Consider the following 19,872-nt stretch of genomic DNA (forward strand, 5'->3'; position numbering starts at 1 on the left):
TCCCATCTCTGGCGAAGGGTTGGACCAGCTCCCATATATTTCTGCCCATTGTCCTTTTATAATATTCATTATAAATTTCTAGTTCTTTATAATAATTATACCACCCTCTTTCTCCAGAACACTAAAAGTTTAAATAGATTCGAAAGAAAAATGTCTATGAAAAATAATATTTTCTATTATCTTTCGAGGTAGTAGTTATTTAAAAGGACTTTGAAGGTACCATTGTCACTACCATACTTGAGTGAATAAAAGTACTTTTCTTATTCTAAGGTGAAATAAAAATACAAATCACTAATCCAGTATTTAAGGTTTATGATAGAAAATTAGTATCTGCTGATAAAAATTGATTAATTCTTAGAAATAATTTGAGGAGGAGCTTTCTTGTAATAGTCTTCAATTTGTTTGCGATCTCCTTCAATTAAACTAACCAGAAATACATTTTTTATTGAGGTTTTACTAATTTACTGGAGATAGTGCATAAATTTTGGCGTAAAATTTTATATTTTTCTACTTTTACTGCTTTTACTTTTTCATTTAAATACAAAGTAATATTTTTGTTCCTAATATGAACTACTATTTTGATACACTTTGAGAAATCTTATAACGGAATAATGAAAAATGACTTTCTATGAAAAGTGTCTCAACAGACACGAAATTTTCTGAACTTTGACTCTGTTCCATTTAGAAAGATCTTTTCTAATCTTATTAAAATTAAATACAAAATTTCTAAACTTACTTTATATACGTGTCTTGAATTAACTGTCCTAGGTACAATAAGAGCAAGCTTAAACACGATAATTTAAATATAAATATATCGCCTTTTATTACCACTCGCAGTAATAAACTCTTCTCGTGGAAAAGTAAATCATTTATTGAATTCATCAAAACCAATTTAAAAAAAGAAAACTAAAAATACAAATTTACTGTGACAAATATTGTCTTTTATTTGATTTCTCACTTATTACATAAATTCATTACAATATTTCATTATTTTTTCGCTTTAAATTTTCAATTTTATTTTTTCTTAGTCAAAATTGGTAAAATTGAAATTCACTGAATAACTCTGACCACGGATAGTAAATGCTGAAGAATTTTTAAACTACCTTTTAAAATTTTCACCACAAAAAAAAATAGTTATCAGGAGGATACACTTCCTGGTGCAACCGAAAAGTCTCAGATCCTTCTTCTTCGCTCTTTTCTGAATGCCGGATGAAATCCGGCGAAAAGAGGGAAGAAGAAAAGTTCAATGGAAGTCTTCAGCTGCACCATTTTAGAAGCGACGCAGAAGAGAATGAGGCTTTAGTACAGGGATCTTGTAATTTTTACATTGGCCTCCTTGACTTTCCGAGCATCTTCATTGATGAGAGATTTGGTGTCACCAAGGACGCGCATGGTATTGCTATAGTCGGAATCAATTTGAGGTGTCTTCTTGTCGTTGGGCCTGAGATTCTTAATTAGATCGGAAAGGGAGAAGAAACTTTGACGTCCAATGTCACTGTCTACATCGGAATTGCTGAATTTTTCAATCTCTTCGGTGATCTGCTTAAGTCTCTGTTCAACCGGAGTGATGGTATCGCTCTTGGGCTGTTTGGTCGTAATCTCTGTGACTTCTTCGGTGACATCCAACTCTTCGGTGGTTTCTTCATTCTCCACATCATCAGCTACACTACTCTCTTCGCTTTCTAAATTGCTATCCTCCTGAGCCTCCTCATCCTCCTCCGTGACTGTCTCCACCTGGACAGGACGATCTGGGTGTTCATTGAGGAGTTTTGGCTCGCTGCGGAGATTCAGAGTCATCGCAAGAGGCATCTTGAAGGTGGTGGACGGTAGGAAATGGGGCACAGGTGTTGTCGTGGTCGTTGTTGTTGAAGAAATTGGTCGTCTGGAATATTTCACACCAATTAGTATTTCTTTCACAATTACGTTTAACAATTTCCTTACAAATGTGTTTCTTTTATTAACAAGAATTTATTAGAAGCAAATTAATTGGACTAACCCCAAGCCACCAATTTCTGTTTCAAGAATTTTTCTCATTATTTTTTCATAAAAGAATCCAAGAAATTCTTCAAAATGCTATTTATTGAATTAAATTTGCAATTAAAAAAGATTTCAGTGGTGAAAATTGTGAAATATAACAAGTCAAAAGGCTTCTTACACAGAAGAAAGCTTTTAAAATCATCTACGATTAATTTAAATTCAATCATCTTTATAAGAAATCGTTACGAGAATGATATAAAATAAAAATTTTCATTGTAAAAATATTTAAGTTAAATATAAATTTTTTATCTCTGTCGATGGTTGTGCAGAAGATTATCTACTTATCAAGATCAAAGGTTTTCTTCAGAGCCAATGGTTACGAAAATTTTCATCTTTGAGTTTTTATACATCATTTTCTTCATTGAAGACGGAGGAGACTGGGGCAAAAAGTCACAAAACGAATATTAGGTGAGATTCTTAACAATCTCACCTACTATAATCCTAACAAAATTTCATGTCGTCCGATCGACCTCAAACTTGGCCAAAATGTGTTTCAGCACTTCCTGATCACGAATATATATGTGGCTATTTTACGTTCCCGGCCGGCCGGCTGGCCGGCCGGCCGGCCGGCCGGCCGGCCGCTCTTTGGAGCTTAATAGCTCCTAAACTAAAAAAGATATCGACTTGCGGTTTTCGGCAAAGGTTATATATCGGGTGAAAATTGTAACTTGGTGCATTGACCCCCCACCCACCACCCCTCCTTCCGCCATTTTGAAGACCCCCCTTTTTTTGTTTTCTCAATAGCTCAGCCCCTATGGCATCGAGCGGGCTCAAATTTTAGTATGTTATAGCTGGGCCTTAGAGCTTTCCATCAATACCAAACTTAAGGTCCCCCGACCCCCCTGACCCGAGCTATAAGGGTCCAAAAAAAATTTCTTAAAATGGCCATAACTCCGGTTATAATTGTCAGAACTTAAAAAGTGAGGGCTTTTTGGAAAGCTCTCGTGAAATGCCACTTCTCCTTCTAACATCGCAAGTTCATAAAACCACCGCTAGGGGCGCTATTATTAAAAAGAAAATTTTTAAATCTTAAAAGTTAAATAACTCAAAAATTCCATTGTGCATCGGGCTGAAATTTTAGTATGTTGTAGCCGTTGATTATACCTATCAAACAAAAAAAACCTTAAGTCGATCCATAACCCCTGACCCGAGCTATAAGGGGTCAAAGTTCGAACATTGACCGGCCTCTATCTCCGGTTCTAATTAACATAGCGACCTAAATTTTACCTTTTTGGTTTCGTCTCGATGAGCACTTTCAGATGGAAGTTCAAAAAGTCACCACAGGTGGCGCTGTGATAGCGTCAAAATTCATCGAAATTCAAAGTCACTTTTCTCAAAAACGGCATTGTGCAAGTTAATGAAATTTTAGTATGTTGTAGTCCAGTCTAGGACGTTTCCAAAATGGTGCAAATGCGCGCTGTGGTTTTAATAGAACCGGAGATATGAGGGGTCAAAGTTCACGAAATTCAAAAAATCATATCTCCGGTTCTATGTGACCGATTTTGATGAATGAGGGCTTAAACGAAAGATATCACCAAATGCTACAACTTTCTAGAATATTTGAACTTCGTGGGACCAACACCAGGGGCGCCACAGTCGAAAAACCAATTTCAATATCACATAACCTCAATTATCTCGACTGTCGCTGAACCGATTTTAATGATTACTTCGACATAATTGTAGAGCACATTTGTCTCTACATTTCGTCCATACATCATTTTCCGATCAGACTACGCTATCACTCCGATTTTGCCGTTTAAGTGTGAAAAAATTGATTTTTCCCATAATAACGCTTTGAAATCACTCAGATGCCAATTTGACTGCCTCTACTCCACCAAGACACTTAAAATAGGGTTTTAAATGGAAAGTCCCACAAAAGACAACAATTCTTTGATATAGTTGAAGTTCAACAAATGACTACTTGGGGCACTCTGGATGAAAAAACAAGTTAAGAAACAAAAAACCTCGATTATCTTGGCTTCTGAGTACTCGATGAGATCATGTTCTATAGGAAAATTATAGAGTACATTCTGGTCTACATTTCACCCATATATTACTTTTGTGCCAGTTCATCCCAATCCTTGATATTTTGGTTTAAATACAAAATTTGTATAATTTCACGAATTTGATTCAAGATAACTGAATGGCGACTCACAATTTCAGCTCTAAATCGAATTTGCATGCACTCCGAGTTAGCTCACGTTAAGAATCTCACCTACATAAGCCGGTTAGGATTATCTGTCCCTTTTATTTTTTACAAGCTACTCAAGCGCTTCAAAAATTTCTAATTAGCGCAGTTTTATAGGAAATTTACCGCTCTACAACTTTGTAAAAGTAATTTTCCTCTATTTTGTAAGGAAATCCGTTTATCGAGCCAATTTCTAAAAGGTAATTTTGTGACTATTCTCAAAAATGCTGAAATTCATCAGAAATTGCTTCAATTTTTGTTACTTTTTCTCTATACCTTTTGTTACTTTTTACCCCAAGTTGCCATTTTTAATAAAAGGATTTCTGGAGAAAAGAACCTTTGTGAAATTCTAAAATAGATGGCGGATTCGTATTCAAAGAATCTAAATTATTTAGAAAATATTCACCAGTGCATCAATTTTGGGAAATAAGAAGGTAATAATTGTTATCTTCTGCAAGGAAAATATTTCAAAAATAGGAGTAAAAATTTCGATATTTTTTATTTTCTAAATTCCTTGTTCGAATTCTATAAGAAACTTACAATACTGAAGAAGGTCTATGGAGGCTATCTATAGAAAAAAAATTGAGCCGCTATCTTTTTTACCTTGGAAGATATTGAATTTTGAATTTTTCGATTTGTGACTTTTTTCCCCAGTCTCCCCTATCGATTCCCAATCAAATTCTTCTCCATAATAAAGAATTTCTAAGATCTTCTAAGTTAATTTTTAAATATTTTTTTTCTAATGAACGGCTGCAGAGAAGATTATTTAAGTTAGATGTGAGATCTTCTTCATATCAGTCTATAAAATGAACTCCCTAATTAGGGGTAAGCGCCCCACCTTCGGACGACTCAAACTTCAAACGATTCATATTTTTTAATAATGTTATTAATGAATTTGACCCAGTATAATATTATATTTTAATAGCTAGTCCAATGCTTCAAATTTCCTGAAAAATCAATGGATCAAATCCATTAGAAACATAGAGTAAAAGATGAGTTGTTCGAAGCTTGAGTCGTCCGAAAGTAGCGCACTTTGCCCTAGATCACAATTTTTCTGACTAACAAATCACTACAGAGAAGATCTTTTTCATGCTAGAAGAAGATCATCTAAATTAGATGCAAGAAATGTTATAAAAAAAGGCGTTTTACACAAACAGGTCCCTTATTTAGATCAAAAAACTTCCTAACAGGTTGTAAAAAAGATCACCTGAGTTGAGATAGCACATCTTCCTCATAGAATAAGTTTACATGGAAGAAATCCTTAGTTAGACCGAAAATTTCCTTTTTTGTAAACGGCTACAAAGAGGATCATCTGAATTAGATGAAAGATCTTTTTCATTGCAGACGTCTACAAAAAATACCACCATAGTTAGCTTGAAAACCTTCATCTTAGTAAATGGTTAAGATGATGATTACTTATGTTAGGGTAAGTGTGCCAAATTTCGGCATAGTTGCATGCAAGCGCCAAAGTCTCAAGTTTGAAATGTAATATCTTTAATAGAAATTGGTTTTTTTATTCCTTCTACTTAAGGATTGTTGCTTAGAACCTTGTAGACAGTTTATCGTCTTTATTTACTCTGAAAATCATTCTTAATACATTTTAAAGTGAATAAAAATGTAGACATAGCTTTGGTGCCCTATTTCGGCCACCTTCATTCTCATAGTTCCTTGCCCATCAGGAACTCTTCAAATGTCTGTTTCACATCATTTGTTTGTCGAAGCTACATTTTTTGTTATTCTTTTGTATTAAAATAAAAATTCATGGAAATTCGAGGAATAAAAAAGGTGGCCGGAATTGCAAGCTGGCCGAAATTTGGCACACTTACCCAATATCTGAAATATTTCTCATACTAAATGACAACGAGAAAGATCGAAAATTAAATATCCCTTAAGAATGCAAATACATTTTAAAGTTTTCTTAGCATTTTGAAACAATTCAAGGATTCACAGTGTCCACGAATCAAATCAGGTTAGTCAAATTGTCTTCATTATTGAAGCAGCTCACTTGCATTGTAGTTGTATTAATAGTCCCGATGCTGCAGCTTGTTATGCAACGGGGAAATTAGTGAAAATCCATTTAACGTAGAAGAGGCAAGAGAGATTAATCTGGTTTTTCATTGGTGTGTGGTGTGATTGTGTGCAATGTGGAGAAGAAGCACCTTAAGGAGATTAATGTCCCTGTTGGGACTTGAGACTCTGGGCAGCGGTGGAAGGGGGCTAGCTCACCTATTTAACTTAACTGCGTCGATCGATTACGCACGTGTTTTCCTTACCCCTGAGCGGAAGACACAGGAATGCTCCCGTAGTTGTAGTAGTAGCATCGGGTCTGTTCGCAAATGAAGTCTTTCACAGCCGAGCAATCTTCAGGCGCCCAATGCAGGCTCGGTGCCTGCATGACTACACATCCTTTCTCCAGGCCGCTACTACTGTATAGGGACCAAAAGACGAAGATAATTAGCTAGGACTTTGCTTAAACTTTGCTAAAACGGATCAACCAACCTATCCCTAGCTGTTCTCTGGGGTGCTGTGTTCTGATTGTGATCCACCTGCTCGAGGGATGAAGCAACTCCATCACTAGAATTCTCAAAGTAATCGAAGGTAGCATTGAAGGGAAGTCCTGTGCTCATCCATAGGAACATTCCTGTGCCCAGGCGATTTCCTGACGTCCAGAAATCATACTTGCTGTAGCCTGCATTCTGTAGGTACTGAGTCATAGACTCAACCTTCTCCTTTGTCTCAAAAGATGCCAATTGAAGGCCGAGTGAACGACAGTACTGATACGCCAGGAAGTAGTTGAGTTCTGGTGAATAGGGATTCATCCGACTGACAAAGTACTGAACGCCATCAAGTTGAATTGTTGTGATCCTCTGACCTGCAACACATATAAAATTCTCATCAATTCCCCCAAAGTTTATTTCTTATTCTCCGAGAGATTCCCAGCGAGTCATCACACTCTCATTAGTGTTGGAAGTATTTTCTTTTCACATTCGACCAGGTACTCCAAAAGACACTCTTGAACTTCTTAGGGAAGTATTAAAATGTGAATTTCAAATTCTGCAAATTCACCGACCGGATAAATGTACAGACAATTGAAATACTAAAAAAAAAGAGGAACTCTCGTGGGATCCTAAGAAAAGCAAATAGAAGTGGAAATAGCAACATAAAGAACAAAATGAAGAATGAAGATGAATTAAAATGAATTCGATTACCATTTTATGTAGAAAACATCGTTATTGTTCTTTCTATGGGAAATTTTTTAGTATTTCTTGGACGGAAAGATTCTTTGTGCGGGATGAATTTGCATATAAAGTTGACATGATGAAAGGAGAGACCATAACTCAAGGGTACTTGGAGGGAATTAAATTTGTGATCACGATTGATATTCATCTCTCGGAGATCCTTGAAAATGTTCGAATGTTGCAAAAAGGAAATTGATTAATACTTATTCATAAATAGAGGTGAATTTTGAACTACGTCAAAGAAAGGGTGTTAGAGGGATATACCACGTCCATGTCGATGGGAATATCTTATAAAACAGACCAAGACTATATCCAACAATAAAAATTCTATTGCATGGTGAAGAAAGAGAGACCGGAGGAATTCCATTTGTAAGTACAAACGATAAAATCTCTCAAGAATTGCAAATCGGTTTCCCTTTCCACATGGGGTCGTGTGCATCTTCTCTCAAGTTACATTGTGTGACCATCGTTTAAAATGTTCTTCTATAGCCATTTTTATACTAAACATTCAACTTCCACAACCACTGATCACGATTATCATCCAGCTTGGCGGGCATTTTATACCTTTACAAGATTCGATCAGAAAACAGACAAAAAAGTATTAAAATGGTCACAATCTCCTTAATCTTCCATGCTCTACCCATACGGTCCTCCTGTTCTTTTGTATGCTCTATGCAAAGAAAGAATTTTCGAGGGAGTTTTCATTTCTTTTTGAGCAAAATACGAGAGAGACTTTCAACTTGGCGTGAGCTAAAGAAGAATATTCCTGCACTGCGAAAAAATGGTTTTAAAAATAATAAACAAAATCGGTGTTAAACATAGTCATTCTTATTAAAATCGTTACGAAAATTCCTAGAATACTATATTAAAAGTTATGGATAGTGGTACCTTGAATAACTTGGTATTATTTTCAATACTGAAGCCATTGAAGCATAGTTATTTTGCGTCAGATAAAAGTATTTACTACTAATTAATTATTTTGATGTAAGGTGACGTGTGGTATTTCTGGAAAAGGTGCTTTGCCGGACATAGTATAGGTGGGACACATCAAAAATCCCATAAATATTTGTTTTCTAATTATTTTTAAGTTCTATATTAAATACTAAGCTCTTTACGTATCAGATAAACATAAAACTTCTGAAATTTTATTTATTTTAAAGCATGAAGTACGCGTGAATTGTGCGTGTCACATTCCACTTTTTACAAAACCTTCAATGTGGTCAATTTTACAGATGTCAACACAAACAGTGCTTAGTTTTTTCGATTTAAATCACTTTAAAAGTGAAATTTAAACTAATTTTTTATGAAAGAGTGAAGTTTAGAACTTCTACTTAAAGGTAAATAATCAGGCTCGGTGAAATTTATTTGCATAATAGCGACTTTAGTCTGTCCCGAAATACCCAACTGTCCTGAAATATTATATATCACTCTTACTTCTTTACATTTTTTGCTATTTTGAATAAAAAAAAGTATGCATTTTTCAACATTTTTCGATAAGAATCTTATTCTGGATAGCATAAGGAACATAAATATTTGTATCAACAATGAAAAAAATTATTTGAGAAGTCGTTAAGCTGTTTGAAACTTGAAAGTGCTAAAAAGTATCCCGAAATACCACACGTTACCCTATTGGGCTATTTTTGGTCATTGCTTTCATTATTCAGTTTGTGCAAATGTGATAGTTAAGCCATAGGCATTACTGCCAAAAAGCCTAATGCTATCAGATAAAATCAAAGTCATAATTATAAACATCTTTTGTATATATGAGGCGCTCGGAGCAAAAAAAACTCTAAGTCGTATGCATTTCCCTATTAAAATAGCGTTTTTTTTGCTCTGAGCTCCTCATATTTAATTTAAATCACTATTAAAAAAGTATGTTTGTTCTGCGTTAGTCGTGTTAGATTAAATCACGTAGAGGCAGAGCTCAAAATTTTGGACACTTTCTAAACTTGGACACTTTGAGGGTAAAATTGGACACTAAAAATAAATTGCTTAAAATTATGGATTTTTATTCCAATATTTGATGAATAATAAATTTTATCCAAACAGTTGTTCTTTTTGGAAGATTTTAACACTAAATTAGTTAAATTTTGAATAAGATTTGACTTAAAATTGTTTTGTTGAAACTTTAGTGTCAGCAATTGTTTACGAGAAATATAACAGAACTTCGTGCTTACTTCAGTCTTATTTAGCTGTGATGAAGTACTAACAAATTTTTCCTCGATTTTTTAAGTGATATTATTAATTATTCATTGCATACTGTGTTGATTTATCGTCGGTTGCGTTTACTTCGGTCGTATCTGCATTTGTTTTGTATCTGCATTTGGTGCAAGCTACAATACAGACGTCCCTTCTTGCGCGAAATCCTGAAACAAACGAAATGCAGATACGACAGAGGTAGACACAACCGACGTTATGTTAATAGTGATTTGTTCATTTGACCTGTAGTGAGATTTGCTTTGTAAGTTACGTTTTCGTATGGAAAATGGGAAATTTTCTCAGAGATTTAGCAGCGAGGTGATACTTCTTATTTTGGACAGGTGTTTCTCTCTCGAAATTTCGTGAAGTTTTAGCTTTAGTGATGGCTAGGTTGTATAAATGTCTGGAGAAACAAAGAAGCATCATCTCTACAAACGAGATCTAGTGAGAATTGCCTTAAAAGGCTCCCGGATTGGCCAGGGAATGCACAAATCCGAGCGAACTTGGACTACCGAAGTCAACTCACTTTAATGAATGATATGGAAAGTTTCCGGGCTTCTTGTGACATTCTACGATTTCCTTACATGAACAGGAAGAGGACTTTGTAAGATTGGTTCTTGAAATGGAGAACACTTTGAGGCGGATTAGTTGTCCAAATATACAGCCAAGGTGTCCAAATTTACAAACAAGGTGTCCAAAATTTAAGTCAAATTCGTTTTTAAACCTATTTAGACTAATTTTAGTAAAAGATGATAAACAGCTTGCCAAATTTCTAAACAAACCTTCTGTAAAGAGAGTAACAAATAAATCGCAATTAGTATTGAAAATATCGCACTTCAAACTTATAACGTTGATACTTATAAGCACCCTGTCCAAAATTATGAGCTCTTCCCCTAATTGTACGGGGAGATGATGTGGTAGAAAAACATTTGGAACAGTTCACCAGTTAATTGTAAATTGCGTATTCAGATAGATTTATTAAAAAAATGGCAACTGCTTTAGCAACATATAAGTTCTATCTAATTCGTTTCATAGAAATAAGAAAAATATGCAAAACTCGAAACTGCTTCTAACGCTAACTGTCCCACCGTCCTTTACAGAACTTTTTAAAATTTTCATATCGACGGACGGTTCCATTCCATACTAAATATGATATCATAAAATCACAACTTTGTGGCATATAAACACTGGGGAAGCTTATGTCCATGTCCGGAAGTGTTAAACAAATTTTGTCGGTTTTCAAAGCATCAACAATTTTCATCAATATTCCAAATTCAACAAAAACTTATTTTAGAAAACACATTCCTCATGAAGTTTTCAAATATTTCTTAATATAGGACTAAGCGGGCTAAACTGAACCAAAGTGTCCTAGCGTAAGTGTGCCAAATTCCGGCCAGCTTGCAATTTCGGTCACCTTTTTTGTTCCTCGAATTTCCATGAATTTTTAGTTTTTACATACTCTAGAGATTATACAGTGCAAAAGAATAACAAAAAATGTAGCTTCGACAAACGAGATGACGTGAAAAAGGCATTGGAAGAATTCCTGAAGGGCAAGGAACTATGAGAATGAAGGTGGCCGAAATAGGGCACCAAAGCTATGTCTACATTTTTATTCATTTTAAAATATATTAAGAATGATTTTGGAGTAAATAAAGACGATAAACTGTCAACAAGGTTCTAAGCAACACTCCTTAAAAAGAAGGAATAAAAAAACCAATTTCTATTAAAGATATTACATTTCAAACTTGAGACTTTGGCGCTTGCATGCAACTATGCCAAAATTTGGCACACTTACCCTAACTTGCGTTTTGGTTGTTTTTAACACGATTTTTTCTGAGTGTGATGCTCTCACTCTCGGTGCATTTTCATATATTTCAAGAGTTCTTATCGACAGTATCGTGATTTAATTATTATCCTCCTTCATTTTCTTCATCTTCCACCGTACCATTGAAAAACGAGATCTCAAGTGAAGAGGCTTTTATTCTTATGAGCGCCTCCGGTCAATGGTGAAGACGCGTGTGAAAGATACAAATACCATCGAGGTACAGAAAAAAACGCCAAAGAATTCTCGATCTATTTCTGTAACTCCTGGAACGAGGTATGAGGAGTGGTTTGAGATGAAAATATGGGGATATATTTGGCATAATGTTGAAAACTGTTAATGAAGAAAAAATGCTCGCGATATATTTGTCAAAGACGTTGATCTTCCGTGTCAAATCCAATAGCCACACCAAATTGCTTTCGTGCTGAATTGATTACTCAAGAAAATTATGCGCGATCACTGAACTTTTTATGATAATTCACTCCAAGATCTCTTTTTTTTGTCGATCGATTCTCTCCCCATTTTCCCTGAGATGCTCGTTCACCATCCATGTCCATTGAACTCACCTCACGCTTGATCTTCACAGAATTTTTATGGGATAATTTTGCGCTTCGTGGTGGTTATAGTGTATACAGGAAAAAAAGTGGCATGCAGCCCAATAAAAAGGTTGATTTGTGCACACTTAGCGTATGATCATCATGTGAATATTCTCCATCCGACTGCTGATCTCAGACATACTCTGCCGATGGGGACAGAACGACGATAGAGCCTGAAATTCAGTGTGTAAATGGAATTTTATACGCGTTTATTCTTCCATTTGGGGGAGAGTCTCCTTTGCCGTCTTCCTGTTACTGAGCCCACCTCAGACGTCTAATAGAAGTCAATGGGAGTGATGAGCAGAAAATAAGTTGGTTCATCTATTAAGAATGCGACACACTCAATGGGTGTCTCTCGTGGAGTGTGTGCAAGAGTCGTGTCTCATGCATACAAAAAGTATATGATAAAATTAACTTTATGTTACCACATCGATGTCTTCTTCCATCCAGAAACGACATTTGAATAAAAAAAAAGCACGAAAAGAAGGTGATTCTTAGCTTCTTTGCATGCACAGTGAGGAGCAATATTTTAGTGCAATGTTCCAAATTCGATACGAATATAAATTTTATGTTGAAAAATTGTTTCACATTTAAATGTGATTTGGCAAATACGTAATTTATGTTCTATGCCCCTGTATCTTCTCGCGTTTTGCATAATTCTACGCCACTTCGTTTGATTTAAGGATGACGCGAAGGATCACAAATTATTATTGTAGTAAAAGTGTCGAAAATGGGCTACTAGACAAAGAAAACGGATGATAAGTGCTTTAAAAAATACTGTTTCACGTAATATGAATGAGGTAATTGTGATTTAACAATTGCTTCATCTTTAATAAGAAAAAATAAGATATTAAAATTTTAATTTATCAAGTTGGTTAATCAAAGAAATTGATATTTTGTACAAAACAACTTTTAGAGAAGTTAAGATTTATTAAGAAAATCAACGAAAATAAGACGACAATTTCTATGGCCGACTGTCTCAACACTGAGAGAAATCCGAAAAAGTTCAAATTACATTCCGGAAATGTTAATTTTACCCTGCAGTATTGATCCAAAATCGGTGTAAATATTACCCTTTTGAGGTGTATTGGGGGTTAAAGGTACCCCTTTTCATGTTAATTTTACCCTTAATAAGATGTAAAATTAATATTAAAAAATGTTGATATATTTTTACACCTAAAAAGTGTTAAATTTCTTAGAAAAAAATGTTTATCGCACCCTCTTTTTTTCTCAGTGAACTACGTAAAATAGATTTTCAAATGAGTGCAGAATAGTGATATGATCCATATGAAGTACAAAGATAAGAAGGTTTAAAAAATTGAAGGAATTAATATTATTTCCCATGAATAGAACCTATATTATATCAAAATTCTAGATTAAAAAATATGTAAAAAGGGACATAAAAATGTAGGGGAAATCGCGTTACCTTCAGACGATTTATGCTTCGAACAATTCATTTTTTTCGATCTGTTATAAATGGACTTGGTCCATTATAATATTATATTTTAATAGCTAGTCCAATGCCTCAAATTTTCAGAAAAGAACCATGAGTCAAATCCAATAAGAACATAGAAAAAAATTGAGTTGTCCGAAGCTTGAGTCGTCCGAAGGTAGCGCACTTTCTCCTAATTGTAAAAAAAAACCCTTTAATTTCTTATTATGAAGAAAATTTAAGCATCGATTTTCTTCGTAGGTTTGTAAATAATACTAAGCCGGCGGGAGACACAGAATCATTCTTCATTCATATTATTTGTCTTCCTATATTCTAATGGTTATATAAGATTTTTTCATCTATTTTATCTATTTTAAATATGTTAAAACAAAAATCGATAAACTGACAATATACAATTTTGTTCAGCAACACTGAGAAAAAAAGAGGGTGCGATTAACCTTTTTTCCTCATCACTTTAACACTTTTTAGGTGTAAAAATATATCAACATTTTTTAATGTTAATTTTACACCTTATTAAGGGTAAAATTAACATGAAGAAAGGTAACTTTAACCCCTAATACACTTAAAAAGCATAATATTTACACCGATTTTGGATCAATACTGCAGAGTAAAATTAACATTTCCGGAATGTTATTTTAACTTTTTCGGATTTCTCTCAGTGAAGATTTAAAAACAGTTACTAAAATTTTAAAAAATGTTAAGCACGCCTAAATTAAACTTATGAATACATTTCTTAATTTTAAAATATTTGTTTCTTAATTACGGAAATTAAACTTGGCTTTGTACTAGAGAGGAAGCTATTAAATTGGCCTCATTAAATTTCTACAATTCTAATTGGTAAAGATGTCTACATAATATAATATAACTATATTACAGACTGAAGCTCAGTTTCCAGTAAATCGTGATATAGTCAAAAATTTAAACATTTATCAATGGAATTCCAACATTTTTTCTCTTCACTGTAAATTCGATCTTAATCCGATTTTTTGTGCATTCCATCTCAGACTCTCAAGAACATATTTAAATAAATTGATTTTTCACACAGAATTTTTATTTGCTTTAAAATTTGCCACAGAACGCCGCAAAAATGCCAAAATAAATGAAGATGTTGATTGAAATTTAAATATCCGTGAAATGACACCAGATTGAGGAGAACAAAGAGGATGAAATTCTCGATGGAAAAATTCTAAATTAACTATGGATAATGAAAGAAAAAATGAACAAAGTGACGCATTTATCTCGATGATGGAAATGCAAGAAAGAATCTTGATCGACCGGAAACACATATTTCCTCCGAGCGAAGCGCAAGAGACAATATAATTGCGTTTGTTGGCCTCACATCACAAATAAATCATTTTCCAGCACCTCCTTCAGTCCTCCTGGCTTCAAGAAGGTACACATATCAATTGAACTACCACGATGAATCATTTGCAATTGACAAAAGATCGCCTGAGTGGAATATTAATCCATTTTGTGAGAGGGTTCGTCGTCTAAATCATTGAAGTCTTTCGTTTTCTTCCAACACTGCATTGATATTGTGATGGTTTTTTAAACGGTTTTTTCATCAATAATCTCTACTCACCCATGGCAAGGGTCAAAACGGCACAAAAACACAAAATTACTTTCATTTTTACTCTTCTCAGTTCTTCTCTTTTGACGGTTTTGTTTTTTAAGATATGTTTTGTCTCAAATAACAATCGTCAAACACCTCCCGCACAGAGCTTTCTAAACCGGTAAAAGGGCTCTTCAATCACACAAGAAATCTCACACAGAACTGAAAGATCTTATTCACTTGGACTAAGAGAGAGGTATTATTGTCTGGGGACACAACGGTGTAGGAGATGAGTTCAAAGTCAAGTTCACAAGACTCAAATGGCTAGGAGTCGGCCAAAGCCGCCACTTAAAAGGGAGTTCCCCCACCAACTGCAGCCGCGATGGATTTTGTAGTTGCTGTTTTTTCTTATCTTCCTCCATTTTTCTCGTTCTATTCTATGAATCTTTTTATTGTTCTCCAATACATTCTCCCTCCTTCTTTCCTGTGTTCTTTCCTCAGCCTGATACTCGTCTCAAAGAACATTATTTAGCGTAAACACTCGTGGCGCTAATTACAGTGTCACCATGATTTTTTTTTCACAAAATACTTAATATACTTTTTCAAGATTAATCTCTTCTCTCATTAAGACGGGAAGTGCTAAAAAAAATACTCCAAGAATATCTCAACTGATTTGTGATATGTTAAAATCTTTAATTAAATCTCTGAATTTGTAGGCATTTTCATTCTTTTTTATATTTGTTTAATTTTTTTAATTTTTCTTTTGAAAATTATTCTCAATCTTTGATAATATTTGGCCAAAGCACACGCACCTTACTCGGGATTCTAGACTGCAAATATATAGCCCAGTTCCGAAACCACTTGAGAAGCAATATTATTAGTTTTTTAAAATCTATTGGATCATCTGCCCTTAATATCCAATCTTAAGTCATATTTTTCCAAAAATCATGTTGGATCAGAAATTAGAAAAGTTAAACTATATCGCTAAGCTAGGTCTGAACTCTGTTCTAAAAAATTAAAATTAAAAGTAGAGTAAAATGGGGTAATTTGGAACCATGACTCTTTTCAAATTTTGAGATTTTCTTTCTGTTTCAGATGGTCAAAGAGAAAAAAACCACCGGAATTTTGGCCTTTTCGGGATTTTGGCGTTCGAGATTTTGCTTTCAGGATTTTAACGCTCAGGATTTTGGCTTTCGGGAATTTGATTCATTCGGGACATTCGGGATATTGGCTTTTCGAAATTTCAACTCATTCGAGATTTTGGCTTTCCGGATTTGGGCGTTTAGGTTTTTGGCCCATTCGAAATTTTGGCTTTCGGGAATTTGATTCATTCGGAAATTTGGCTATTCGAGATATCAACCCATTCAGGATTTTGGATATTCGAGATTTTGACTTTCGGGAATTTGAGCCAATAGAGATTTTGACTATTCGGGATTTCGACCCATTCGGGATTTTAACTTTCCGGATTTGGAAGTATAGGGTTTTGGCCCATTCGAGATTTTGGTTTTCGGAAATTTGATTCATTCGGAGTTTTCGCTATTCCAGATATCAACCCATTCAGAATTTTGGCTCTTCGAGATTTTGACTATCGGTAATTTGAACCAATTGAGACTTTGACTATTCGGGATTTCGATCCATTCGGAATTGTGGCTTTACGAATTTGGAAGTTTAGGGTGTTGGCCCATTCGAGATTTTGGTTTTCTGAAATTTGATTCATTCGGGATTTCGACTTTTGGGAATTTGAACAAATAGGCATTTTGACTATTCGGGATTTTGGCTTTCCGGATTCATTCATTCATTTTCAACCGCTTATCCCTATTGGGGTCGCGGGAACTTTCCGGATTTGGACATTTAATATTTTGATTTATTAGAAATTTCGGTTTTCGGAAATTTGATTTATTCGCGATTTTGGCCCATTCGAAATTTTGGCTTTTGGGAATTTGAACCAATGGGGATTTTGACTATTGTGAATTTTGGCTTTCTGGATTTGGACATTTAATATTTTGATTCATTAGAAATTTCGATTTTCGGAAATTTGATTTATTCGCGATTTTGGCCCATTCGAAATTTTGACTTTTGGGAATTTGAACAAATAGGGATTTTGACTATTCGGGATTTTGGCTTTCCGGATTTGGACATTTAATATTTTGATCCATTAGAAATTTCGGTTTTCGGAAATTTGATTCATTCGGACTTTTGGCCCATTCGAGATTTTGACTTTCGGGAATTTGAACCAATAGGGATTTTGACTATTCGGGATTTTGTCTTTCCGGATTTGGACATTTAATATTTTGATCCATTAGAAATTTTGGTTTTCGGAAATTTGATTTATTCGCGATTTTGGCCCATTCGAAATTTTGACTTTCGGGAATTTGAACCAATAGGGATTTTGACTATTCGGGATTTTGGCTTTCCGGATTTGGACATTTAGTATTTTGACCCATTAGAAATTTCGGTTTTCGGAAATTTGATTCATTCGGACTTTTGGCCCATTCGAGATTTTGACTCTCGGGAATTTGAACCAATAGGGATTTTGACTATTCGGGATGTCGACTGTCGACCCATTCGGGATTTTGACCAGGACTCACTGAACTGGTGTGTCAGCATTATTATTAATTATTATTATTATGTCCATAAGTCAATAGACTTGTTAAATTCAAAAACCATTGCATTCTATTGTTTGTAATTTTTTGCCAATGCTTTTTAATGACTTTATTCTAAATGAAAGGTGATATTAAAAATTATTACTAAAGGTAATCAAGAATCGAATCAAGAAAAATGTGGAAAAATTTTTGTGTTTCTCAATATAAACAAAAGAAAAATCCTGTGAAAATTTAAATGAGCACAATTTTGTCATAAGCCAGCAAAATTTCCAAATAAACTTCTGGAATATTTATTTTATACAATATCATATTTAGTGTACAAGATGATGTGATGGGGTAAATCGTATATTCTTCTTGGACTAAGAGCACAAATATTGAGAGTATTATAAATTAAATTAATTTTGACAAAAGAATTCTTTCAAGTAGTGTAGTATTTTCTTATTCTCAACTTCGAGGAGTGCTGGAGTAGGCTCCCTTTATTCCTTTTTTGCCACAATTTCATTTTCAACATTGGCAATTCGCTATTCACTCTCCATCATCTCCTTCTCCACCTTCCCATCTCCCAAGAATATTTTCCTCACCATCCTCAACTCTTGCTTTTTGCTACTTCTGTTCCATGATCTCTTGGTACAATACTAATACCTCTCTCTCACCTAAAGATGATATACCTATGCTGTGGATTATTTGTCCCATTCCCTCTGCAACAGCCCTTTTCTCAACCCATGGGATGCGCTTCGTAAATTAGCAATTTGCTTGAAAGATAATAATTCACAGAGTGAAGATAGGATTTTTAGTGCCTCACATTCATTTATTTACCCGATCATCTTCAATTTTCATTTTCAACAGTGAATCCAGTAACTTAAGCGATGAGAAGAAGCATGAAATATATTTCAATGAACCCCGAGACAAATTAAAACTGTACTTTCAATTTTCATTTGAAAATTCCTTTCAATTTTAAACTCAACCAGATGCAGATGTTCAAGAAGTTTTTCTACTCCCATCTTCATTTTGTTTCCTTTGCATTCTACGACAAAGAAGAACTAATTTTGATTTATTCTACGTGATTAGACTCGTGAATATATATAGCTATAAATTTCTTGCAAAATATAAATTACACTATATTGTCTTGAGATAGAAAAATCCCTTTCTAGAGTTAACATTGTATGGTGGAGATCACTTGCCAATGAAAGCATTAATAGATCATGGAGGATTCTCTCTATACATCCCACCTGATTAATTTGCAATGAGAGTATGGGAATTCAATGAAGACTCCTTTTATACCTCAATCAATTGGTGATCATATTGTATTTGCTGATTTATTGTGCAATTGGCAAAAGTCTTAAAGAGTTCTCATGAGAAGATTCTCCCATGTAAATTCTCCCATCAGATGATACATCAGGAGGATAGAACATTTCTAGAGACATTAATTTATATACGTCTTCACATTTAGAATCTAAACATCAACCTGAGAAAGAATGAACCGGCGAACAAGAGGAAGATGCCTTCGAGCAGAAAAAAACCTGGTCAATAATGTAATTAGTAAGAATCTTCTCAGATTAATTCTCATGAAGTGTTTTGTGCGAATAGAAGCCATGGATAGATGATGTCATTGATTAAAAGATTCACCCAATGGGGGACCATCAACCTCCACTAAAACATTCTTAGTGGCTGTGAATTAAATTCTCGCTTGGAAATAATTTTTTCCTGTATTCTCTGACTTCCTCCATGGAATGTCACAATCTTGCTAAATAATTATAATATGCTCAAGAAATAAAAGCATTGACTTGATGGTCAATAAACGAAAGAACTGAGGGAAAATTCTGGAAATATCTTTTATTCAATTTTTTACACACCGAAAAAATCTCTTTCTAGACAAAATAGACCTCTGCAAACTATACCATTAGGGTGAATTGTGGAAAGGTGGACACTTATGAAAAAGTTCAATTTCAAATGCATTTTTCAGCCGAATGATTTTTCTTTCATTTATTTTGTATCATGAGATTCCTTGTCAAATACTCTAACAGAACAGTTTTATTACAAATTCCGACCAATTAATTAGAATATTCAATCAAATTAGAAAACAACACATTTTGAACAGATGGACAAAATTTTGGAAAGTGGGACAAAAACTTTTGGAAAGATGGACATAGTGATATTATTAACAAAATATTATTCGAAATATG

General features: G+C 34.3%; 1 protein-coding gene across 2 annotated transcripts; it reads right to left on the reverse strand.

The window, feature by feature from the left end:
* Nucleotides 1-919: 919 nt before the first annotated feature.
* LOC129803526 (uncharacterized) lies at nt 920-15,461 on the reverse strand. 2 transcript variants are annotated; one of them, XM_055850155.1, is made up of 4 exons: nt 15,117-15,461; nt 6,725-7,097; nt 6,499-6,651; nt 920-1,882 (listed from the first exon to the last, which is right to left on the reverse strand). In XM_055850155.1, exons 1-4 carry the CDS (start codon nt 15,160-15,162, stop codon nt 1,300-1,302), a joined length of 1,155 nt encoding a protein of 384 aa, XP_055706130.1. In that variant the 5' UTR covers nt 15,163-15,461; the 3' UTR covers nt 920-1,299. The 2 variants fall into 2 exon arrangements, with proteins under 2 accessions (XP_055706130.1, XP_055706131.1); XM_055850156.1 differs by having other exon boundaries at nt 6,499-6,648; nt 15,117-15,412.
* Nucleotides 15,462-19,872: the final 4,411 nt, after the last annotated feature.

Source organism: Phlebotomus papatasi, chromosome 2 (genome assembly GCF_024763615.1).
Source record: "Phlebotomus papatasi isolate M1 chromosome 2, Ppap_2.1, whole genome shotgun sequence".
Lineage (NCBI taxonomy): Eukaryota > Metazoa > Arthropoda > Insecta > Diptera > Psychodidae > Phlebotomus > Phlebotomus papatasi.